Source organism: Dasypus novemcinctus, chromosome 28 (genome assembly GCF_030445035.2).
Source record: "Dasypus novemcinctus isolate mDasNov1 chromosome 28, mDasNov1.1.hap2, whole genome shotgun sequence".
Classification (NCBI taxonomy): Eukaryota; Metazoa; Chordata; class Mammalia; order Cingulata; family Dasypodidae; genus Dasypus; species Dasypus novemcinctus.
Genome location: NC_080700.1, coordinates 19188829 through 19216140, shown reverse-complemented (window position 1 = coordinate 19216140; position 27312 = coordinate 19188829). Strand labels below are relative to the sequence as shown.

Here is a 27312-nt window from a genome sequence, read left to right as displayed (position 1 = left end):
TTTCATTTAGGTTCTTTGACTATGCTGGAGAAATGAATTTGAAGAGCACGTTGGGTGAGTTAGGCCAGTAATTTATTCAGGTAGGGAGGTTAGAGAACTGGGAGAAAATAACAGAGCAGGGGTCACAGGTAGAGAGGATGGGGCTAAAAAGTGATAAACAGGGCTGATTTATAGGCTACAATTCTCCATTATAGGTTATAAATGCCCAGGTTTTACTTGCATGGTTATCCAAGCAGGGGAGAAGCAGCTGGAGCCCGGGTCCAGAGGTAAGAGTGCACGAGAGACAGAACTTGGGCCAGTGCCATTCTTTAAACTCCTAATTATTCCACCCCTTTGCTAATGGCATGGGAGAAGTTCCAACTGTTCACCACTTTGATTGCTTATTTCCCCAATCAATCTCCAAAGAGGGTCCAGTGATAAAGTCCTTGGGGAAATATCTGGGGCTTCTCCTGGTTCCAGAGGAAGCCTTCTTCTGAGTGGCAGAATCTTGGGGGAGGGTCTTCCAGCAGGCGTCTTGGGGTTACTAATGTCCACATGGACTCTCTGCCAGGTTCTAGATCTGTCTATTCCCTATCTTACTAGCCTACTTCACTCTTATCATACTTCCCTGCTTTCTCCCCTTAATCATAACTAGAGTACATGCTTTAATAAATAATACAGTAAAAACACAAACAGTGGCTCGCCTCATAACTCTGGAAATAATGGTGCCAAAGCTTAATAAACTTAAGCAAGGCCTCAAAGGGAGGGATATAATATAGCCTGCACATGAATTCAGAATTATCTAATTCTGTATCCAAGTGGGCCTAGTTTCTAGAGCCAATTAAGTAATACAGGCCCTATAGGCTTTAAGTATTCAGAAAGGATGTAGATTGAATATGTATTCAGGTTTACATCCAGATGGATTGTGGGCAATATGTTAATTCAAGCTTACCTGTAGGGTGGGCAATATGTTAATTCAGGCTTAATTGGAATGTGGGTGATATGTTAATTCAAGCTTACCTGGAATGTGGGCAATGTGGTAATTCAAGCTTAGCTGGTATTCAAGCAAATGGCTAAACCTCTCCTGGCCCCCAGCACATATATCTCTTATGTAAAAATAATCTAAAGCTCATACTCAGGGCTTGGCTTTTTGGAAAGGAGTCTACTGGGCCCGACCATTTAAAATAAATCTTCCTTCTCAGAATATTCCTGAGTCCTAACCTTCTATACATGGTCATTGAATCCTATCTGCTACAACAAAAGGAGATCAGGCACAGGAGATGAAATAGGCACAGGGGGCATTTAGGTTCATAATAGAAGAGAAGCAGTAAGGTTAAATGATGAGGTGATTGTGATAAGAGAGAGCAGTTGCTGGTACTCATTTCCAAAAGAAACAGGAAAGCCAGGACTTCAGTTGGAGACATTCAAATCTAACAAGTGACAAATCCCTTCAATGAGAGAGGAGTAACTAATCAGTATGAATGCAGGGATATCTGTAGACATTGTTGTGCTAAGTTTAGGTAAATTTAAAAAATTACATCATTAACCTGGTTATTTCAATATTAATCTCATCTGGTGAAAGTAATGTAAAATGTGAGAACAGGTGGTATTCAAACCATAGGACTTGAAGTGATTATGGAAGATGGAAGAATGCCTTAATTATCAAAATATAGTCTTTTTCCCAGATGTATTTGAAAGCACTATGAGTTGTGATTGTGTGCTTAGTCATAAAATAAGAGCTTAGTAATGTGCTGTGTGACATGCAGTAATAAACATGACACAAAATTAGAGTCTCCTATATGGACAGATATGGAAAATAGATATCTATTGACACATAGGGTAAATACAGTGGCATCAGAAATGTTGCTCTTGGAAAAAGACCTTTACAAAAAGGGGGAAAAGGTAAAGACAAATGAGTTTATATGGCCAAGAGACTTCAAAGCATGTTGGCACATGCTTCCAGAGATAATGATTATGCCCATCTCAGCAGGATCTCATAGACTGCCAAAAGTGGATACTATCCCAAGAAGCAGGGCTCCTGAGATGTTGAAGACATCCAGACACTATAGTTAGGTCAGATAGCTCAGGAGTTTGGTGCCTTGCCTGTATGCTCCACTTTGGGATTTATGTTCCCCAGGAAGATAGAGTTGGTCTAAGTTTTGGTTTCCCTACACATGGCTCTTCTGTCCTTCTATTTAAACCTATAATTAGTATTAGAGTTGGTAGGTGTACATCACAGAGACCTAAATCTTTGGGCTCTCCATGTGACAGCTGGGCTCTGAATCTCAAAGGAATTGCAACACGTAACTATTTCATTGGTCACACCCAGGACAACTGACAAGGAGATGACAATGGACAATTTCCATACCAAGGGACTGAGAAAGTCTGCAACTGCAAGCAAGAGTGTTCCATCCATTAGCCCTAATGGATCAGAGCCCCCTCATAATTAGAAGTGGAGCAGACATCACCATCCTAGAATCCTCAGGATTGGGGAATGAACTATGGACTAAAATAGACATACTGGTATTCTACTATAGACTTACTGTGATTCTAGCAATGAAAGAAATTTTATCATTGCTGTGGATGCAGTGGCCACCAGAGGTTCTGAGGGATGGGAGATGGAAAGACAGGTATTTTTGAGAATTGTCCTGAATGACACTGCCATGACAGATACAGTCCTTTGTATATCTTGCCATAACCTACAGAATTGCATAGGACAGAGTGTAAATAAACTGTAAAGTAAACTTTAATCCAAAGTTATTGTCAGTGCTCCAAAATGTGTTCATCAATTGCAACAAATGTGTCATGCTAATGAAGGATGTTGTTAATGTGGGAAAATATGGGAGCTGTTGTGAGTGGGACATATGGGAATCTCCTACATTTTATGTAACATTTATATAATCTAAGTATCTATTAAAAATAAAAACTAAGTAAAATTTTCAAAAAACGTTCTCATGAGACATATGCTGAAATATGCATACTTGCTTGGAATACATCTAGCAGTAATATTATATGAGGTGGAAGGTAATGTTTGGGAAATAGGTTTGAAGCAGGCTACTTAGGGAATCAATAAATCTGGAACCTGGCTGAAAAACCACTACCATTAAACATGTAGGTATTGATACCACCAAGATGGCTGCTGGAAAAAGCTGCAAGAATCGATTCAGAATGAGATTTCCTCTGGAAGCCAGGAGAAGCCCTGAATCTTCTTCAGGGGCCTCATCATTGATCCCTCCTGGGGGATTGATAGGTGGGGTAATCAGAACTGCAAACAGCTGGGACTCCTGTCATTAGCAAAGAGGTGTAATAATTAATGGTTCAAAAGCAAGTGCAAAGTCCAAACTGGCTCTCTCTTGTCTTTTGACCCCTGTTCTGACCTTCTTCACCCCTCACCTAGATTAATACACAAGTAAACCTGGGGATTTATAATCTATAATGGAAATTGTCAGTCAACCCTCTTTATCACTCTTCAACCCTTTGTTCTTTACTTGGGCCCCATGATCTGTTATTTTCTCCCATTTCTCTTCTCATCATTCTTTAATAAGTTCCTGGCCTAACTAATCCAGCTTGCTCTTGAAATTCATTTCTTGTAGCTTAGAGAAGAACATAGAGAAAATCTGGTAACAAGTTCAATGCAAAGGTTTCTTGAACAGGTTTGCTGTTCATGGTTGTGAGTATAACACACTGTATTAAGAGGAAGTTTTGACAACAGAGTGAGGACCTGAATACTGAAATGAGAGGGGACATTCCATGTAATACCTAGGGGCAGTATGTAACCCTTAAGATATTTGAAGTTGGGAAACAGAATGAAAAAATTCATACTCTAGCTGTATCTTTCAGCGGCCCTATAAATTTGTCATTTTACTTCAGCTCTCAGAACCTCCATTTAGGACATTTGTTAACTGAGTAAATTAACCTATATCAGTTGGGTAACTGAGAAGATTAAATTTTTAAAAATATGTAATTCTCCAAACATATTGAATACAATCATTTTCTTCCTGGACTTGAGGTACAAATGGCTTTGTTAATCTTGAGTCTGATACACCTCATAATAACATATATTCCTTTTTTCTTTTTCCTTTTATTTTAATAATGTATATTAAGTTTCTTAGTTGATTTCCAAATATATTTGGGTGGAATATAAAACTCAGTGTTGAGTAGTCTGCCTTGTACATATGGAAGAATAAAGATGTTTTAGGACAAGTGTATCCAGAAGGTCAGATTCATGGTAGAGCAGGAAGGGAGTGAGAATCCAGAAATCAGAAATGTATCAGTAATGAGAGAATGAATGCTATTGCAAAAACCAGTAATAATTATAACTGAGATATTCTAGTCTGCTTCCTTTTGTAGTGAGAACCCAATTCCAGCTTTGATTTTGGTCAGGGATTCCTATGTTTTGGAATCAGCAATGAATTAAAAGTCTCCAAACATCATGGGCTAATTAATAAATACAATTCATGGATTTTCATGTTCTTATCTATAATATGAAGATAATCCTATCTTTATTAGCCAGAGAAAAAACGACCTCCAACATCTTGACCCTGGGAGAGGAGAGTCCTCTCTTACTTCTCTCATGCATACCTCATGTTCCTTTTGTTGTTTGGGCAGGGAATACTCCTAGGTGAAAAGTTGGGCATTCATGACAGGGGGATCTGAAAATTGTGGTCAAGACTTGAATCTTAAAACTTCTTTCTCATTCTCAGCTTTGCTCTCCTTCTGCTTGCCTGATTGAGAGTGAAAATCCAGAGGAAGATAGATGCCGGCTAAGGTCTTGGCAATGCAAACACCTGTGAGTATGTAATTATTTTTCAACTGAAATTGCACCTCAGTTGCTGGCAGATGGGAAGATTTCTCTTCTTGGTATAAATATTTCAAGTGTACTCAAGAGTTATTCAAGGATCTTAGCTTAAGTTTATATAGGACTCTTTAATAATTATGTAAGTTAGGTCCTCATCAATGAGTAATCTTCCAAGGTAATTGCAAGAGTTAGCTAAAACTACCATAAAGACTGTATTCTCTGAGGAGATGGCAGAAGTTTTCTTTTTCTCACCCATCCCATGAGCTCTTTGTATAAATAATGAATCCATGAATCATGTTAGTGCCTGAGATTGGCCTGGGCATATGATGAATAGTGATGACAGAGATGAGTAAGAAGAGATGTTTATAGTCAGAAGGGAGGCTGAGTCTTCAGCTATGTATTCAGTCAATCCAACATTATGGGTAATGGAGTATAGGGAATAGGTATATTTATCAGAAGCACATGAGAGGTTTTGTAAATTAAAGGAAATGAGGAATGATATATTTATTTTCCCCAATTTTAGTTTTCTTCAAGTTTTGATGGAATATATTTGTACATTTTGAAATACTTTTTGAAAAGATTTTAAAAGTGTATGTATTAACTCCCCCTCATTGTTTGCACTCACCGTGTACTCCCTGTGTCTTTTCATTGTGTACTCATCTTCTGTTTAAGAGGAACCAAGGAACCAGGAACTGAACCCAGGACCACCCATTTGGGACGGAGATACCCAATGGCTTGAACCATCTCTTCTCCTGCTTCTTGTCTCACATTATATTTCCTCTTTGTATCTCTTCATTGCATCATCTTTTTGCATCGGCTTGCCATGCCTGGCCATTGCATCATTTTCTCTTCATTGCATCATCCTGTTGTTTCAGGTTGCTATTCCAACTCATCATTACAGCTTGCTGTCTTGCTCATCTCCTTTAGGGGGCACCAGGAAACAAACCCAGGGCTTTCCATGTTGTAAGCAGGAACTCAACTCCTTGTTCCATATATATTCCCCTTGAAGTAATGTTTTGAAAACTTCAGTTCCCCTTAACATCTTGTTCAAATTTCCCAACTTCAATTCTCTAAATCAAATTTATTTAAAATTTATAAATGGATGTCATGTGTAGGAATGATTTTTTTCCCTTCATTGTGGCTGTGGTTTCAGAAGCTAATAGTTGGAATAAAATTTATGTCTCTGTGAAAATTTTTTAAGATTTGTGGAGGCCAGAAGTATTGAACAGGATTATTCTAATCTTTCACAGACAGATGAAATGAAGATAAAAGTGAGGCAATGAAAAAAATTAGGATTGGGAGACCTCCTACCATGGGAATGGTCAATCTAAGGCCATCTATCAGTACAGCTGTCTCAGGAGTCCCTGGCTTGTGACCTGGAACCATCTGTATACATTACAAGGAATACCTGAGTTTTGTAGCACTGAGGAAAGCAGGATTATTGATTTGAAAATTATTCAGTGTTGTAAAATTCTGGACATGTCTTCAAGATTCCCTGTCATTATTTTAAAAGTAATATACATTTGAATTGAATTTAGATAGAAAGCAATTCACACCTTAATTGACATTTGTCAAAATGCATTCCATATTCTTAAATGATTTTATTTTATTTTTTAACTTTTTTATTATCATTTTTAAAGATACATAGATCACACAAATTGTTATATTACAAAATAAAAGAGGTTCCCATATACGCCACTCCTCATACCACCTACTCCTCCAAAATTGGCAAATTCTTTCATTACCATGGTACATTCATTGCACTTGATGAGGACATTTGGGAACATTGCTACAAAGCATGGATCATAGTTTATGTTAAAGTTACACTCTCTCCAAGTCAGTGGGTTATGGCAGGATATATCATGTCCTGCATCTGTCCCTGCAGTATCATTGAGGACAATCCCCAGTCCCAAAAATGTCCCAATATCACCTCTTTTTCCCCCTCCCTGCCTTCAGCAACTCCTGTGGCTAATGTTCCCACATCAGTGATATACTTTCTTCCTTTGCTAGAGTCACAATAATTCTATAGTAGAATACCCATAAACCCACTCTAATCCATATTTTATACCTTCATCCTCTAAATTGAGAGGGGGCCTTAGATGCCATGTGGTTGATGGATGGAGTTCTCTTGCTTGCAGCTGTAGACTGTCTTGGTTCCCTTGTGTGGTAACAGGTGTGTCATCTCCCTGTTAGCTGACCTGGGTAAGTCCAATGAACCAGAGAGTAGGTGTTGCAACACTGCTGAGGCTCAGGGCCCAGCTGGCACATGGACAGTCCAGAGATTCAAGTCTCCTGAGCATATACCAAACCCAGTGTGAAGCAGAGGTTCAAAAAAGTGACAGAAGAAGCATGTGTAGAGAGATCACATATGATTCCAACCCCATCACACTCAGGAGTGAAAATTCCAAAGTAGGGCCCCCTGGATAAGCATTGAACTCCAGATTCATCTGTCATTACCATAGGACATAGGTGCCTCTATAGCCCTCCGAAGAACTGTTACCTGGGGTTATGCTTACTTTGACTGTCTCTGAGATCCTGCTGAGATTTGCATAAGGAAGACCCCTTGGATGACCTCCTGACTCATTTTGAAGTCTCTGAGCCATACAAACTCATTTGTCTACCATTTCCCCCTTTTATTCAAGGTATTTTTCTAGTTACATCATCAACTGATGTTTGGTGGTAATCCCTCAGTATCAGTGAGCCTCATTCCCCAGTGTCATGGACCATGCTGGGGGAAGGTAATGTATTTACATGGTGAGTTTGGCTTAGAGTGTGACCACATTTGATCAACATGGAGGTTCTCAAGAGGTAACCCTTAGGCATCAGGCAGCTGTAGACCTAGTTCAAATTTCAGTCACACAGGCTTATAAGCATAGTAATTTGTATCAAGGGCACGTCATTGGACCATCCTTCTTCACTGGTTTTTGCCCTTGTATTTGGGGAATTGTTGCTGTTCCATTGGGGAGTGTAACAGTTTCCCAGAATGGGAACCCAGCACTTCCTCGGTTGTCATATGAAACCCTACCCCCTATGTCAATACCAACAAACACACAACCATATCTATATACCCTATATGCATGCCCTGGAGAACTCCCTCCCACCCATGCATTCCCCATCAATGATACACCACATCAGTGCTCCTCCCCTGCCATAGTTGAACCCCTCTGTGATCCAAAACTTCTTCAAAAATGAAGTCTAATATAGTGTCAAATATAATTAATAGGAAAATGATATATTGGTAGGTTTAAAGATTAGAAATAGAATACATAATAATTTAGAAAAACTAAATTAAGTAAAAAATTAATTAGGGTATTAAAAAATGAAAATATAATAAATTTTTGTGATGTTTTGCCTCTCATTGCAGTAATAGGTGTTGCCCTGTATCTGCAATGGCAAGGTAATCTCTTCCATTTCTTCCTCAGTATCTACTTTCTTTTTTTAATATGTCTTCAAAAATGTTTTATGTCACAATAAAGCCACATATAGAATATAGGGGACACCCATATACCCAACATGAAACACTTTTCCCCCTTCCCAATGATGATCTTTTTACATGTGAAGGTTACATTTCCTGTCACTCATGTACAGATATTGAAACAAAGCTACAAACCATGGTTCCATTAGGGTTTACATTTTAGACTTTACACTTTTATATATTTTTGGTTACAGTATGGTTTACATTATGGTTTACATTTTAGACTATACACCTTTAGAAATTTTTGGTGATATTTTAACTTGTCCTGTATTCATCATTGCAAGATGATGCCATTGCCCCCCAGCTACCCCCTCTTACAACTATTCTATTCCTCTCTCCCCTACCCTTGGGGCCCCCAATGACAACCAAGCTTCACTGCTTGAAGGACAAGATTCATAGATACTTGCAACAATACTGAGGGCTGACACACTAGGCTGTCCTCCCCCATAGGGAGCCACCCATGCTCTTGAGAGACACCCTCCACTCTGAGAACATCAGGCCTCCCCATTATGGGGGCATAACACCTCCCCACTCATTGTATGGGCCTCCACATGCTTATGTAACACATTATGACATGATGAGCACCCACACCCTCCCTAAAAGTCTGCCCCAAGTGCACCCTGTGCCAGATGTCCCCCATCAAACACCTTAAACCAGTAACTCTTCCTTCTTACTGTTTCTAAAGAGTTTTCTCAGCATTATAGTTGACCCAGAAGAAGGGTATGGCTCAGTCAAGGAGTTTCAGCCTTGAAAGTGCAAAGTCTTGGTTCAGTTCCTGGCTCTTCTTAGAGTAGTGACCCACTGGGATATTAAATATCTGGCAGACACTTTGAGACAGGGAAAACATAGACATTATCCTTGTATTAGCTTCCCTTCAGTCTCTTATTTTTCCTAAAAGAAAAGAGAGATTACATTTGTTACAAAATTTGACTTGGGTTTACTCACTACAACACACTTCAAGGTCTGCAGTGAGAAAGCTGCAGGGTGATTGATTGGTGAACACTAGCCACCAGACAGGCTCTCCAGGAGTGTGGGAGGGAAGCTGATTTTTCTTAATGTTTGTTTGACTCCTTGCTTGTGGGCTTGTCTGAGTTTTGCTTTTTGTTTGTTTTCTTGTCTTTCCTTCCTCTTTATCCCCCCACACTTTCTTTCTTTCTTTTTTTTTTTAAGTTAGGTGCTCCTTGTTTTTTGCTGTGCTTCCTCATCCTTGATTTCCTCTTTTCTGTATATACTGATTTTGGCTACCAATGCTATCTCTCTCTTTTCCTTCTTGCATCTTTCTATATTCTACCTTCTGCCATTGCTCTTATATTCCACTTCTTGTTTAGCCATCAATTTTTTTCTGGCTTTTTATTTCTAACACTTCTATTTTGTTTTCTATCTTTTATTAACTCTTTCTATTATTGTCCTTTCTTTTCTCTTTCCCTCTCTCCCCATCATACTGGCCTTTTAATTCATACTATATTCTTCTCAATATTCAGTTTCCCATTTCATTGTAGGCACTCCACTTTTTTATTCCTTTAACTACACTGCTAATGTGAGTTTAATATTCATTCTTCTAGGTCTTACATGGTTCTTCTGCTGATATTTAGTATCAATAATTGTGTTATACTTTTTCTTTTCTTACCTCTTTTGCTTTCCCTGACCTTTAATCTTTTTCCTTCATGGGAACTTATAGAACATCAAGGAAATAGATTAAGAAGAACAAAGTGTCAAGGAGAAGACTTAACACACACACAGAAACAGCACTTAAATAAACCCTGAAACTAGACAGAGAAGATAATTAACTGAAGAAACCCATCCAGATAAAATGATGACCAGAAAGCAACAAAAAATTATAAAACTTACTAATAATCAGGAAGACATGGCCCAATCCAATGAACAAACTAAAAGCCAGGAAGAGGAGCACAACATCAAACAACTAAACAAAGCTCTCCAAACAAATATCATGGACCAACTTAATGAAGTGAAGGAAGTTATTAAGGATATTAAGAAAACACTTGGAGAGCATACTGAAGAAATAGTAAATATACACAAAAAGATAATGGGTATGATGATGATGAATGGCACAATCCAAGAAATCAAAAATACACTCAGCAAATAACAGCAGACTTGAACAGGCAGAGCAAAGAATTATTGTTGTGGAAGACAGTACATCTGAAATCACACAGTAGAGTTGATAGGTTAAAAGGTAGAAAAAATCAAGCAGGTGTTTAAGGATTTGAATGACAATGCAAAATTCACAAACTTATGCATTATAGGCATCCCAGTAGGGGAAGAGAAAGGAAACTGGGCAGAAGATGCGTTGGAACAAATAATGGCTGAAAACTTCCCAAACTTATTGAAGAAGATGGGTGTATATGTCCAGGAAGGGCAATAACCCCCAAACACTATAAATTCCAACAGGCCTAGCCCAATATATATACTTGTCAAATTATCCAGTGCTCACGGCAGAGAGAAAATAGTGAAGGCAGCAAGAGAAAAGAGAACCATCACATAAAAGGGAAGCTCACTAAGATTAAGTGCTGATTTATCATCTGAAACCATGGAGGCAAGAAAGCAGTGGTATGACATAGTCAAAATACTAAAAGAAAAAATTTCCAGCAAAGAATATTCTATCCAGCAAAGCTGGCATTCAAAAATGATGGAGTGTTCAAAATATTCATGAATAAACAAATTAAGAGAGTATGCCAATAAGAAATCCACCATTCAAGAAGTACTAAAGGGAGTTGTACAGGAAGAAAGGAAAAAAAACCAGGAGAGACAGGAATTGAGAAGAGTGTAAGAACAACTAAAAAGATGAAAAGAAATAAAAGCAACATATGACATACAGAAATGCAAAGAAAATATGGCTACTGTAAGTAATTCCTTGGGAGTAATAACACTGACTGTCAATGGATTATACTCACCTGTCAAGAGACACAGATTGGCAGAATTGATAAGGAAATATTACCCATGTATATGCTGTAAAGTAAATAACCATAAAAGGGCAGGAGTAGCTATGCTAATATCAGAAAAAAATGTACTTTAAATGAAAAACTATTATGAGACACAAAGATGGACACCACACATTAGAAAAAGGGGCCATCTTTCAAGAAGAAAGAACAATCATAAACATTTCTGCACCTAACCAGGGCACCTCAAAATACATGAGTAAAACACCCGAAAATGTAAGTGGAAAAATAGATGCCTCTACAATTATAGTGGGGGACTTTAATACACTATTATCACAGTTAGACAACATCTCCACATAGAATCAATAAAGAAACAAAGACTTTGAACAATATATTGGAGTATCTGGACCTAATAGACATACACAGAACAATAAACCCAAATACAGCAGGATATACATTCTTCTGAAGCACATATGGATCATTATCCAAGAGAAACCAAATGCTATACCACAGAGAAAGTCCCAATGAATTCAGAAAGTTTGAAATCATACAAAATAATTTCTCTGAACACAGTGGAATGAAGCTGGAAATCGGCAAGGGCCAAATGATTTTATAAATAAGAAAAGTGAGCTCATCTATATAGGAGAGTAATCTAACCATACTCATTTTTTAAAATGATATATATCAAGGATATTGTTTGCCTTATAGTAAGTCTGCACATTTACTTAAAATTGTTGAGCAAGATTGATTTAGTTAAGAATGCTCAAATGAAAGCTTTATAATGAGCAGCAAGAAGGCATAATTACAAGTTTATTGGGATATTTCCAGGTTATATCACACCCTATGTCATGTGATTTTCTTTTACAGTGAGTTCAGAGTGTGTGTTTGTGAGTGCATCTGACAGACAGGTGGCAGTTCAGCATTGATAATGATATTACTGTTACCACATACACGTTTTAAGTTTTATATACACATTTTATGCCTCTTTAGTGCTATTATTTTGTACATCCCACTCAAGACATTGGTAAGGATAACCCTGTGTGAACAGAAATTTCTGTGATGTTCTAGGAGTTAGTGACCTTCAAGGATGTGGTTGTAGACATCACCCAGGAAGAATGGGACCTGCTAGACACATCCCAGAGAAAGCTGTTCAGAGAAGTGATGCTGGAGAATATCAATAACCTGGTCTCAGTAGGTGAGACTCTCAAAATGTATCTACATCTATCTTTTATCTATCATCTGTCTAATTTATCTACCTATATATTTATCATAATCTTCCATTTTTAATTGAGATATCCAAATAAGATTTTCCAAATTTTATCATCTTTCTCTTAACATTATATTTTTATATAATTTTAATGAATTTATATTGTGCTAAAAAAAATCCCAAAATGAATTTGTTTCCTCATTTTTTATTTACATCTAGTTCACCCAATAGAATTTAACCTTCATGATCTCAATTTAATGTGTTTCTTGATCTCAATTTCCAGCACTCAGGGCTGTGCAGAAATTATGTATTCTCCTTAAGATAATATTCATTCACTTTGGAAACATATTTCTCTCTATTTAGAAATAGACAATTATGTAGTCTCTTTTTACAGTGCCTGAGTAACAACAACCAGTGGTCCTTATTGAAATAAACGAAAGGTCAAGAGATAGTTTTTGTTGAAATATTGTCTATAATCTAAGTTCATTTTTATTGCATTGTGACCTTCAGTGCTTATTTTATTTTGTTTTTGTTTTTTTTTTTGATAACTTGTGATATGCATCATGATCATGCCATGTTACTTTCATAACTCAAAACCCAGGTAACTTTTTTTCATACAAACAGGATATCAAGTCTGCAAAACAGATGTGCTTTCTGAGTTGGAACAGGAAGGTATGTGGAGAGAAAGAATAGCTTTTCCTCAATACCAGTATCCACATGAGCTCTAAAGACCTGTGCATTAGAAGAGGGGTCTCATGAATGCTTGAGTATTTTTTAACTTCAGGATTCCTTAAATGAGTAATGATTTCTTCAGTGTTCCTGATATGAGTTTTTATTTCTAAAATGTAGATGAGGATATTGGGGAAATTTTAGTCATATATGTTTGTTCCATACACTTCTCAAGCTTTATTGAATGTCATTGGCATTAGGAAAGGGATATTCATTTGTTATTGCAATTACTCTTTCACATAATAATCCTTTTTCTGGTCCTATTCTTGGAAGATTTTTCCCTCTTTTTTTACCCCCCAGACATCCCAATTTTTTTCTTATATTCCATGCCTCAAAATCTTTTCTAACTGTAATGTCCTACAATTATCTTACTTATGAATACTTATCCCTAAAATATTCATTTCTTTGATGTTATTTCCCAGCTGATTGTGAATGTGGGAAACATACTGAAAGGGATACTTGGAACTTTCTAAACTTCTCTTCCCCTAGTACTATTCTAGCAACTTATTCTGCTTTTTTCCCAATTACTACAGGGAGGAAATGTGCCTTTAAAACATGGGAAATCATAGAAATGTTACTCAATCAACCTACCTGTAGGAAAGACACTTCTAAGATTATGTCATTGGTAAGCTCAATTTTGTGAAACTCAGTATTCCAAATAGATACCTAGGGATAGAATAAATTAGGAATTCAGTAAAATAATGAATTTATAATTAATGTTTAGATTAAGTTCTAATCCAGCAAAAAGCTGTGATAGTTTGAATTTTAGGTAAAAATTAACTTAAATACAAACTCTAACCTTAGGTCACATGAAAAACAAATTGTACAAACAGATTTCATGAATGTAATCTTGAAACATCATGAAGCTCAAAAGCGATCTGGTACCCCTGCAATTAGATTGTTATATTAGAGAAAACCTGTGTATGGAGTAGAATAATTTTTATATGAAACCCACATGGCAAATATTTTAATTGGAGACTACCACTAGTGGATTAGTCTTAAGTTTCATATGTAGGGAAGAAGGAATTCATGTAAATGGATAAAAGTTTTACAGTCTCTCATCTAATTCCCCACAGCACTGCTCTCACACCCAAAAGAATTCCTTCAAGTGTAATTCTTTCCAAGAAGATTCCTCTCACACTTCCACAGTGAGCCAATATGCCATGATTCACAAAACAAAGAAATCCAATTTCAGGAAACCATCTGCAAGAGTCCTCAGTGGCTATTCATATTTTAAAGAACATAAGCATCGTCACCAAACAAGTAAATCATATGAATGCTACCAAAGTGCTAAACATTTTATCCAACACTCTGACCTTAGAGAAGACAATGTGACTTCCATTGGAAAGAAAACCCATGAATGCCATGTGTGTGAGAAAACCTTCACCACAACCTCTTCCCTTAAACAACATGAGAGATGTCACACTGGAGAAAACATGCAAGAATGTCATTTTTCTGGGAAAACTTTCATTCAGTCATCTTCCCTAAAACAATGTGAAAGTACTCACACTGGAGAGAAACCCCATGAAAATCTTCTATGCCAGAAAGTTTTCAGTCCACATTCTCATCTTCAACAACATCAGAGAACTCACACTGGAGTGAAACCACATGAATGCCATCTCTGTGGGAAAGCCTTCACTAAATTCTCTTCCCTTAAACAACATGAGAGATGTCACACTCGAGAAAAACCACATGAATGCCATCTCTGTGGGAAAGCCTTCACTACATCCTCTTACCTTAAACTACATGAGAGTTGGCACACTGGAGAAAAACGACATGTATGCCATCTCTGTGGAAAAGCCTTCACTACATCCTCTTACCTTAAACTACATGAGAGATGTCACACTGGAGAAAAACCACATGAATGCCATCTGTGTGGGAAAGCCTTTAGTTATTATACTTCCCTTAAATATCATGAGAGTACTCACACTGGAGAGAAACCCTATGAATGTCATCTTTGTGGGAAAGCCTTCATTCAGCTATATAAACTAAAACAACATGAGAAAATGCACACTGGAGAGAAACCCCATCAATGTAATCTCTGTGGGAAAGCCTTCACTACATTCCCTTCCCTTAAACAACATGAGAAGTGTCACACTGGAGAAAAACCACATGTATGCCATTTGTGTGGGAAAGCCTTCACTAGATCCTCTTCCCTTAAACAACATGAGAGATGTCACACTGGAGAAAAATGGCAGGAATGTCGTTTTTGTGGGAAAGCCTTCATTCGATCATTTTCCCTAAAACGACATGAAAGTACTCACACTGGAGTGAAACCACATGAATGCCATCTCTGTGGGAAAACTTTCACTGAATTATCTTCCCTTAAACATCATGAGAGAAATCACGCTGGAGTGAAACCACATGTATGCCATCTCTGTGGGAAAGCCTTCACTACATCCTCTTCCCTTAAAAAACATGAGAGAGGTCACAGTGGAGAAAAACCACATGTATGCCATCTCTGTGGAAAAGCCTTCACTACATCCTCTTACCTTAAACAACATGAGAGATGGCACACTGGAGAAAAACCACATGAATGCCATCTCTGTGGGAAAGTCTTCACTATATCCACTAACCTTAAACAACATGAGAGATGGCACACTGGAGAAAAACCACATGAATGCCATCTCTGTGGGAAAGCCTTCACTACATCCTCTTACCTTAAACTACATGAGAGAACTCACACTGGTGAGAAATCCTATGAATGTTGTGTATGTGGGAAAGCTTTCACTTTTAGTTCTGGCCTCAGGAATCATGAGAGAATTCATGCTGGACAGGAACGATAATATATGTATGGGAGAACATTTATTTTTCTAGCCTTAAACAACAGGAGATTACTCAACTAGAGAGAATCCCTGTGAATGCCAAAAATTGGACAAATCCATTAGTCAATATTCTTACTTTAAATGTAAAAACTAACAGTATAATAGTTTTAGATATGAAAGAGACTTCAGCCATAGATTTAACCTTTAAACATAGAAAAGCACTCACACAGTAAATAAACAATTTTTAATCTGTTTAGTAGCTCCTGTAGTCATCCCTATTACTTCAGATAATCTAATAACTTTCCTACTGGTGGGGAATCCATATACATGTCATCTAAATAGTAAAGCCCTACGTAGATAAATGATATACTATGTGAGAGAATGCATAATATAAATATAATGGAGTTGGAGAAGACTTTTCTACCACTCTGATAAGCTCACCAGAGAAATCACGTCAGGAAGTCTACACCTGTACTCAATGTGGGATTGCCTTAATTCCTAATTTATCCTCTAAATTAATTGAGTGAACTCCACAATAGTGAAACAATGTCTGTAATCACTGCAGTACCATTCAGTCGAAGCTAGGTCTTAATGTGCTAAAGGAAACACAGTTTAAGAATAACCACAAATCATTAAATAAGAGTGAAAAGTCTCTATTAGGAGGATGACATCCCTTCAGAGATTTCCAAAAAATTCATGATGGAGAATGCAGTCATAAAAAATCATGGGAAATCATTTATTCAGAGATTGGGGAGGATGTGTGCATCAGTAATTGTGTTACTCTGAGGGATATTGTTTGAGGTGCCTGCTGATTTTATGAATATCAACTGTGGAAAATGTTACAGGTTTGGGTATAGAAGAATGTGTGAAGTCTGTGATTTTGAAGTCTTTCCCACATAGATGACTATATTTAGTTGCCTTTTCTGGGTCAGTGAATAAATAACTGAAGGGGAGGAGCACATTTTGCCTCTTTGTTCCCAATCTTAAAGGAAACAATACTTCAACTCAGTGACTAGGATCTTTACCAGTGGGCATGAGAACCATGTACTCAGTCATTCTCTGTAACGGGCAGAGACCCAGATCATTCATACTTCCCATGGCTAGTTTCCCTGTAGGAAGTATCCAGGTAAAATGCACTGCAATAATCATCTTATTAATATTAAAATACCTGATAGAATCCAGAACCTTCAATACCCATAGTCAATGCAATTCTGATGGTCGATATTTGGAAATTCTGTCCTTGGTATCCAGAGTGTGCAAACATGGAAATCTTACAGTTAAGTTTTAGAACAAATCAATTTTTTTAATACATATTAGAGAAGAATACATTCCATCCAAAGTGTACTGTCAATGGTTTTCGACATAATCACATAATTGTATATTCATCATTTCAGTCATTATTAGAGCATTTTTATTATTTCAATAATGATAAAAAGACAAAAAATGGAAATTTATCACATCTCAATCTCTCTGTGCTTCCCCTGCTGTATATAGCTGCTCTTTCTGGGTATTCGTCCATATTTATTTTAAAGCAGATTTATTGAGATATATTTACATACCATACAATCTACCCTAAGTATATACTCAATGGGTTTTAGTATAATCAGAATGTTATGCCTTCATCAAAAAAGTTTTAGAACAATTTCATTACTCAAAAAAGGAAAACTCCACACCCCTTTGAAGTGACTTCACAATCCCTCTATCCTTCCACAGCCCTACATAATTTCTAATCTAACTTCATCTTTATAAGTTGGTTTATATTTACATATTAAATGGAATCATACAATTTTGAGTTTATTTTTGTATATGGTGTGAAATAAAGGTCTATTTTTCACTCACGGTGGTTCAGTTTTCCCAGCACCATTTGTTTAAGAGGCAATTCTTTACAGATTGAGAGTCTTTTCCACCTTGCCAATAATTGGTTGGCCAGAAATGTGAGGATTGAATTCTGAGATCTCAATTTGATGTCATTATTCTATATATCTGTCATTGTGACATTACCATCGGCTTTTGATTATCATGCCTTTGTTATAACTTTTAAGATTGGGAAATGTGAGTCCTTCAACTTTAGTTTTCTTTTTAAAGATGGCTTTAGCTACTCAGGGCCCATTATCCATCCTTTTAATTTTGTGATTTTCTTTTCCATTTCTGAAAATAAACTTGTTTGTATTTTAATTGGAAATGCTTTGAATCTGCAAATTACCTTGGGCAGTATTGACAACAGGTTGATATCCAATCCATGAACATGGGAATAGACATCCATTTATTTAGATCTTTTAAAATTTCCTTTAGCAATATTTTATTGTATTCTGTTTAGATGTCCTTTTTATACTTGGTTTATATAATCTTTTACATTTGATTTTTTAATCTGTTACTTTGAATGGGTTTTTTTCTTCCAATTGTTCATTGTATGTAGAAGCACTAGTGATTTTTGCCTCTTGATCTACCCTGACATTCTGCTGAATTCATTTATTAGTTCTAGGAATTTTGTTGTAGATTTTTCAGGATTAACTGGATGTACAATGATATCAAGTGCAAATAGGAAATGATTTACTTTGTTTTTTTTTTTCAATTTGTAAGTCCTTGTTTCTTTTTCTTGCCTCATTGCTCTGGCAAAACTTTAGTGCAGTATTGAACAACAGTGGATAAACTGCACATCCTTGTCTTGTTCCTGATCTTAGATGGAGAGCATTCAGTTTTTCACCACTAAATAGCATGCTAGCTGTGGGCTTTTCATATGTGCCCTTTTCATGTGGAGGAAGTTTCCTCCTATTCCTAGTGTTCTAAGTGTTTTTATGTACAAAGGGTGCTGTATTTTTCAAATGCTTTTTCTGCTTTGATTGAGATGATCATGTGGGCATTTTCTTTATTTCTGGTAGTGTGCTGGATAAAATTAATTGACTTTCTCATGTTGAGCCAAACTTGCATATCAGGGATGATTACCACTTCATCATTCATCATGTATAATTTTTAAAATATGCTGCTGGATTCAGTTTGGTGATATTTGGTTGGGAATTTTTACTTTTAAGTTAATGAGATTTTTTTCTGTGGTTTTTCTTTTATGTATTATCTTTATCTGGATTAACTGTTAAGGTAATGCTGGCCTCATAGAATGAGTTAGGTAGTTTTCCCTCTTCAGGTTTTTGGAAGAGTTTGAGCAGATTTAAAGATGTCTTTAAATATTTTTCAAAATTTTCCTGTGAACCCATGTGGTCCTGGACTATTCTTTTTTGGGGACATTTTGATTATGGATACAATCTCTTTGTCATTGATTTGTTAGATCTTCTATTCCTTCTTCAGACAATGTAGGTAGTTTATGTTTCTAAGAATTTGTCTTTTTCATCTACATTATTTATTGTATTGTCTTACATCTTGTGACAGTTTGAAGTTCCTTTATGCACCCCAGAAAGGAAAAGATTAAGTTTGTGAACTATTCCCTTCCTGTGTCAAGCCCTTTTGATTGGAGTACATCACTGAAATGTGACACAGTTTGGAATTCTGTCCTTAGGCAAAGCCTTATGTAAATATGACAGAGAAAAAGACAACTGTCATTTTTGTTCCTGCCATGTGAGAGATAGGTTGAGGATCACTAGCATTCACAATTTAAATCCAACACTCCCAAGAGGATGGGCCCACAGAACAGCTCATAGTCAAAGAGATCAGACATATGCATTATAACAGATGAAGTTTGGAAGAAAGCAAAGCAGCCAAGACTGAAGAGGAGGACTTGAAAGAGAGAATCCCTGTGACTGCTTGTCCACAGGTGAGCTCCATGTGATGGTAGGTTCTGTAAGTGAATGTAGGGAGCTGGAGAGAGAATGGTGACCATTTTGCTTCGCTGTGTGGGAAAACCTCAATGTCACCAGTAGCTAATATTGGTGAAAAATGCATCTCTGTGGATAACTTGATCTGGACATTTCATAGCCTCAGAACTGTAAATTTTTGCCTTAAATAAAATTCTTATTATAAAACCCAACCATTTGTGATATTTTGCATCAGCAGCCTGTGGCAAACTGAGACACATCTGTCCATAGAAGCCACTTATGGCCCTTTTATGTTTCACTAAGGATGGTAGTAATATCTCCCTTTTCATTTCTGATTTTATTGTATCCTCTCTCTTTTCTTCTTTGTCAGTCTAACTAAATATTTGTTGATTTTATTCATCTTTACAAAGAATGAACTTACAGTTCTTTAATGCTCTATTGTTTTCTATTTCATTTGTCTCTGTCCTTTATTATTTCCCTCCTGCTTGCTGTTGGTTTAGTTTGTTCTTCTTCACAACCTACCAGTTTTGTGGTTATGTGTCTGATTTGAAGTCTTTTTTCCATTTTAATGTAAGCATCTGGAGCTATAAATTCCCCTCTCAGTACTGACTTTGCTGCATCCCAAAAGTTTTGGTACATAGTATTTTCATTTTCATTCACCTTAAGATATTTCCTAATTATGCTTCTGATTTTCTCTATCTCATTGGGTATTTTAGATTATATTGTTTAATTTCCACATATTTCTGTATTTCCCCTTTCTCTCTGTTATTTATTTCTAGCTTCATTCTGTTGTGATCAGAGAACATGCATTGTATGATTTCAAAATTTTTAACTCATTGAGACTTGTGCCCCAATATATAGTCTAGCCTGCAAAATGAGCCATGAGCACTTGAGAAGAATATGTACTTGTTTTTGCCAGATGCAGAGTTCTACATATGTCTGTTAATTCAAGTTGGTTTCATGTATCTTATTCAAATCCTGTAATACCTTAATGTTCTTATTAGATGGTCTATCCCTTATTGAGAATGGTGTGTCAAATTCTTCTATTAATGTGGAACTTTTAATTTTTCTCTTCAAATCTGTCAGTACTTGCTCCATATATTTTTGGTTTCTGCTGTTAGGTGCATGTATATTCACAATTGTTATACCTTCATGTTGAATTGTTCCCTTTATCAGTATGTAATGACCATCTTTGACCCTTATATATGTTTTTGATTTAAAGACTATTTTGTCCTATATTATTATAGCCACCTCAGTCTTTTTTGGGGGCAAATTATATGATATTTTTTCCATCTTTTCACCCTCAACATATTTGTATTTTGAATGTAACATAAGTGTCTTGCAGACAGCATATAGTTGGTTCATGCTTTTTAATGCATTTTAGCAATCTCTTCCTTTTGAGAGGAGAGTATATTTCATTTACATTTAAGGAAACTATTGGTTATTTTTCTATTTTTCTATTTACCTTTGTAAGTCTTACACTATTTTTGTCTCTCATTGTAGCATATATGGGTTTAAATTTTTCCCACAACCGTTTCATTTCTTTCCCCTTTCTAGTCACAGAAACATTTCATTTCTTAATAGTTACACAGCAATTATTGAGAAATAACGAGCTCATGACTGATAAAGAAAATGTGTGCTTTGACTTCTCTCCCAGAACCCCTATGAATAATGTGATCTGTGAATTGCTTGACCACCTTTGTATCAATAGATTCCTTAGGAATTATTTTAGAGTTGTAACTTCAGCCCTGCTGACCAACATGGTAAATGCTTATTTTACACAGTTCCTGTGAATGTGTAAATTCTGCCCTGCTGGAAAATACTATGAATCACTGGGCATTGATTATCTCTCTTGAGCACTGCACTTTTAATCATACTCCCTCCTCATATGCCCTCTCCATCTGCACATAGACATGTGGTATCAAAGATTCCTCTTGCTTTGTGGCAAGTGTGTCGCAAGCTTCAGAAATGCCATGCTCTCTCTTCCTACTGCCACAGATCAGGATTTAGGCCATGACCAGTTTCAGATTCTGTAAGAGAGAGGATCTCCCCTCTGGACCATCAAGTTTGAGCCCCCACATAAGTCCCCTATAAAATGTTCTTTGTCCACTAAGCTTGACTTGTCTGAGCCTTTCTTTGGTCTGATGTATCCCTCTCAGTTTGGTGGGAAGCTGTCACTTTACATGGTGCCCTGCTTGGAACACTCAGTTCTATTTAACAATAATTTGCTTTCTTGTGTTGTACCATATTGAGTGCCTCCCCAATTATATCTGGATATGTTTTTCATTTGTTTTTAACGCATGAGTTTAAAATTTAACCTCCTAAATATCTAACAATTATCTTCAGCTTGATAATTACTTAACTTCAATAGCTTGCATGTATATTATAGGCCTCTGAACCCCCACAATTTTTTACTTGTTACCACTTATATGTTTGTGCATTATAGTACAAAAGGCCTTATTAATGCCTTTTTACATTTTCATTTAGGCACTTGTAGGAAACAAGATGTGGAGATACATACCAAACAATGCAATACAATAATGCCGGCATTTACAATTACCCAAATGGTTACCTGTATTGCAGAACATTGTTTCTTTAGGTCGTTTTGAAGTACTTTCTACTGTACTTTCATTTCAGTCTAAAAACTCCCATTAGCTTTGCTTGCGACACAGGTCTAGTGGTGATGAATTCCCTCAGCTTTTGTTTAACAGAGAACATCTTAATTTCTTCCTCTTTTTTCCTCCCTGCCACCTGCTCTTTCTGCCGTGTCCATTCACTGCATGATTTTCCATGTCTATTTCTCTCTTTTCTTGTCTTCTCTTGTTTTCTCCTCCAGGATTCACCAGGATTTTATCCTGGGGACCTCCAACATGAAAAGAGTTTCCCTGTCATTTATGCCACCTCAGTTCCTGATTTCTGTTGTGTCTCACCTTGACTCTCTTTTTTTTGTTGTGTCATCATCTTGTCTGGCTCACTATGTGGACACTGCCTCACAGCATGGGCACTGGATCACTGCACAGGCACTTTTTCACTGTGAGAGTTGCTGTAAAGTCATTGGTTCACCATGCATGCATTGGCTTGCCATAGAGGTCATCATGCAGGCACTGGCTTACTACTTGGGCACTGGCTTATGACATGGGTTGCCATGTGGGCACTGGCTCCCTACATGGGTGCTGGCTTACTGTGCAGGCCTGGCTTACTGCATTGGCCTGGTTTGCTGTGTGGGCATGCCTTTATCAGGAGGCCCTGGGGATTGAACCTGGGTTCTCCCTTTTGGTAAATGGAAGCCCAATCTCTTGAGCCACATCTGCTTCCCTCTCCTTCATTTTTGAAAGAATTCACTGTATATAAATTTTTGACTGGCAGTTGTTTTCCTTCAGCACTTTAAGTATTTCAACCCTCTGCCCTCTTGTCTCCATTGAGTTCTGATGAGAAATTAATCACTCAATCTAATTGGGACTTCCTTGTATGTAAAATGTTACCTTTCTCTTGCAGCTCTCAAAACTCTCTCCTCTTCCTTCGAATTAGATAGTGTAATGTATGGTGGGGAATATTTTTACATGGTCATCCCATTTGGTGATCACTGAGCTTCTTGGATTTGCATATTCACACCTTCTTAAAAGTTGTGAATTTCTCTATTTTTTGAATACCCCCTCTGGCCCTTTTATCTTCTCCATCTGGCAGACCCTTATATATTGGTATGCAGTAGATGTTTTAGGCTATTTTCACTTTTAACACTTTTTTTTCTCTTTGTCTTCCTCAGCCTGACTCATTTCAAACATCTTTATTCAAGATCACTGTCAGCTCCAGTCTACACTTGAAACCCTCCTGATAAATTTTCATACCAGTAATTGTGGTCTTCAACTCAAGGACTATTGTTTTGTTACTTTTACATTTCTCTCTTTAAACTTTTATATTGCTCATTTATTGTTTTTCTGATTTACTTCAGTTCTTTATCTGGACTTTCATTCACCCTCTAGAATTTTTAAGACCTCTTTTTAAAATACTTTGTTAATTGTGTCCACATTCTCATCTCCTTCATTGGAGTTTTCTGTATTTTTATCTGCTTCCTTTGGATGGACCACCATTTCCTGTTCCTCTGTTTGTATTTTGTTTTTTCCTTGCACAATCTATGTGTTAATATGTAAAATGTTAATTTTTGGATTTGTGCATGGAATGTATCTTTTCATTTTGTAAACAGCTGATGAGAAAAACATTTTTTGGGCTTCAGCCCTCCTATCAGGAAGGTTTGTCCAGAGAAATGGAGTGTACAGGGTTTTCCTTGTCTTTCTGGGCCTCTATCTTGTTCTGTGGCTTTGCTTGTTGTTTTGCATTTTCACTGTTGACAGGAGATTGGTTTTCTGCTCTTTTCATAGTATATAGACTATCCTCTCCTGAGTATTAGAAGCTGCAGGCTTTTACTCACACAGTCCACTTCCATAGTTTTTTACACTCCTTTCATTGTCTTATACTACTTTTGTGTACAGGAAAATTCTGGTAGGATGGTCACCCCAGGGAAGAATTTCCCAAGTTGGTTTTTCCCAGCCGTAACAAAGCCAGAGACTATTGAAAGGTACAGACTTTCTCTAATGTGTCCTATGGAGAAGGACAGGAAGGGCAACAGAAGTTTTTTGAATGGCTTCCTAAAGCTGAGCTTTTCTAGCCTGGCAAGCAAATGCAGTACTTCAGCTTACTGTCCCCCAGAGCCCTAGGCAACTACTGCTTCTTTAAATCACCACTGTTTCTGCCTATGTCCAGGAAAGACTGAAATATTGGCTCCAGCCACCTTAGTGCAGAACAGGTTGTATCAATAACTTCTGTCAGAGCCATTACCCAGTGATCTGAACACTCCCAATGGGTTAGGGCAGTTGAATATGTCAAGCCTTTGACATTGTTGCAAGTATCTCTCAATATGGCCCTTCAAGTAATGAAAATTGATTGTCACTGTGGGCCCTGAGGGGAGGTGGAAAGAGGTATTGAAGAGAAGGAATTAGTGTAACTGTGGAGCAATGGGAGTGTTCCACAAGATCATGCAATGATGGATAAAGAACATGTAAAATTACACCAAAAATGTATAACAGTCTATAGGCTAAAATGTAAACCATAATGTAAAACATAAAGTATTTAAAAATTTAGAAAATTGTATAGGCTAAAATATAAACCATAATGTAAACCCAAATGGAACCATGTTTGAAAGCTATTGTTTTAATATCTGTACATCAACTGCAGCAAATATAATATGAACATGTGAAAAGATCATTTTTGGGGAAAGGACAAATTGTTTGATGTTGGCTGTGTAGGAGTACTGTGTATTGTATATGTGAATTACTGTGATCTTAAATTTTTGTGAAGACAATAAGTAGGAAAAAAATGGATGTAGACACTGAGGAAGAAATGGAAGAAATTGCCTCGCCACTGTACACTTATTGCACTGATGAAAGGCAAAACATCAAAAACAAAGCTTTTTCATTTTTTGATACCCCAATTTATTTTTACTTTATTTAATTTTTCTAAATTAGTCTGTATTCTATATCCCACCTTTAAACTCACCACTATGTTCCATTTTACTATTTACTATTAATGGAACCTGGCAATATATCACACTTCATTTTTGAGCAAGTTTTGGACCACTGAGAGGTTCAACTATGGCAGGGGAGGAACACAGTTGTGGGGTGTTATTGATAGGGGGCACATGGTTGGGAGGGAGTTCTCCAGGGCATGTATACAGGGTACATAAAAATGTTTGGATATGTTCATAGTAGTTGCAGTTACAAATGACAACTGAGGGAGTGCTGAGTTCCTAGTGATGGGAGCTCTATTACCTTCACCAATGGAACAGCAAAAATCCAAGTGCAATGGCAAAGACCAATAAAGAAGAATGATCCAAAAATGAGCCCTTGATACTGATGACTATGCTTATGAGCCTATGCACCTGAAATATGAACTAGGCCTAGAGCTGCAGGGAGCCTAAGAGTTGCCTCCCGAGAGCCTCCATGTTGCTCAAAGGTGGCCACTCTTTAAGCCAAACTCAGCATGTAAATGCATTACCTTCCCCACCCCTCAACCCCCAGCTTGGGGTATGTCTCCCATGAATGAGACTCCCTGGTGCCAAGGGATTGCTATCAAGCACCTGCTGATGATGTAACTAGAAAAAGACCTTGAATAAAAGGGTCAACTAAGACCAACAGAATATCTTAGTCTACATGTAATATCAGGTGTTAAAAACTGCTTTATGACTTGGATAAAAGGGAGAAATGGAAAGGACAAATGAGTTTATATGACTATGAGTCTCCAAAAAAGAGTCAGGAGGTCATCAGAGGGGTAATGCTTACACATGCCTCAGCAGGGTCCTAGAGACAGCCAAAGTAGATAGAAGCCCAGGTACCCTGAGGGCTACAGAGACCCACAGGTTCTATGGTCATGACAGATGGCTGTGGAGTTCAGTGCCATGTTAGTTGGTTCTACTTTGGAGTTTGTGTACCTGAGTGTGATGGAGATGTACTCAGATGTGACCTTTCTACACATGCCTCTTCTGTTACTTTTATTGGACCTGTGGTTGGTGCTGAGGTTGGTGTATACTCAGGAGACCTGAATCTCTGGACTGTCCATGTGACAGCCAGGCCCTGAGTTTCAGCAGATTTACAACTCCTATCATCTGGTTTATTGGACTTACCCTGGCCAGCTAACAGGAAGGTGAAGAAGGTCAACCACCACACCAGTGAGCCAAGAGTGCCTACAAATGCTAGCAAGAGAATTGCATCCATCATCCATGTGGACTATAAGCCCCCTCTCAATTTAGAGGTGGAGTGGACATAACCATCCCAGGGCCCACAAGATGGAGGAATAAAGTATCAATTAGAATGGACCTACTCATATTCTACTATGGAACTATTGTGATTAGTAATGGAAGAAATTATAGCATTGATGTAGAGAAAGTGGCCTCAGTAGCTGCTGAGGGTAGGGAGAGGGAAGAAGAGATATGATGGGGCATTTTCAAGACTTGGAGTTGTGCTAGGTGGCACTGCAGGGACAGATGCTGGACATTGTATGTCCTGCCATGGCCCACTGGGTGGACTAGGGAGAGTGTAAACTACACTGTAAACCACTATGCATGTCGTAGAGCAGTGCTCCAAAATGTATTCACCAAATGCAGTAACGTGCTATGATGATGAAAGAGGCTGTTGATGTGGGATGAGGGGCGTGGGGGGTATATGGGGAGCTAATATTTTTTGAATGTAACATTTGAAAAATAAGGGGAAAAAAAGCTGTGATCAGTGATCAACTGTGCCTCCCATGTTCTTGGGGAATAGGATTTTTAAATACCTTTCTGACAATAGCAACTATCCAGGGACTGTACTCCATGGGGCTGGTCTGTTGTGATATTGTATGATGGACACAAGTCGCTGCCACTCAGAGATGGTAATTAGAGTTTGTTACTATAGTTTCTTTTCCTCCTCCTGCTCTTCCATGGATGTTGTTCAGTGTTCTCCTGTACTGTGGACATTTCAAATAGATGTTTCAGATGTTCCCTGCCTGTTTTATAATTGTTGTAGTAGATGGATTGAGTACTGGAACTCCCTACTCTGTCATCTTCCTAATGTCTCATAATTTTGATTTCACCTCCAGGTCACCATATGCAGTTCTCATAATCTGAACAATCACTGGCCTCACACTCACCACAATATTATTCTTACAGGCATG

At 37.5% G+C, this 27312-nt stretch overlaps 1 protein-coding gene across 14 annotated transcripts in view; it reads left to right on the top strand.

Moving 5' to 3' along the window:
• LOC111766688 (zinc finger protein 596-like) overlaps positions 1–27312 on the top strand; it is a 79952-nt gene that overhangs the window by 28884 nt on the left and 23756 nt on the right. For 5 of the 14 annotated variants that reach the window (XM_058289599.2, XM_058289595.2, XM_058289598.2 and 2 more), the window contains 5 exons: positions 4683–4768; positions 12215–12341; positions 12978–13025; positions 13616–13707; positions 14159–18029. In XM_058289599.2, coding sequence (XP_058145582.1) covers positions 4736–4768; positions 12215–12341; positions 12978–13025; positions 13616–13707; positions 14159–15868 — 2010 coding nt within the window. In that variant the 5' untranslated portion in view covers positions 4683–4735 and the 3' untranslated portion in view covers positions 15869–18029. Of the gene's footprint in view, positions 1–4682; positions 4769–12214; positions 12342–12977; positions 13026–13615; positions 13708–14158; positions 18030–19355; positions 19611–23374; positions 27140–27312 lie in introns of those variants that run through there. The other 9 variants (XM_058289608.2, XM_058289605.2, XM_058289606.2 and 6 more) reach the window with 4 other exon arrangements.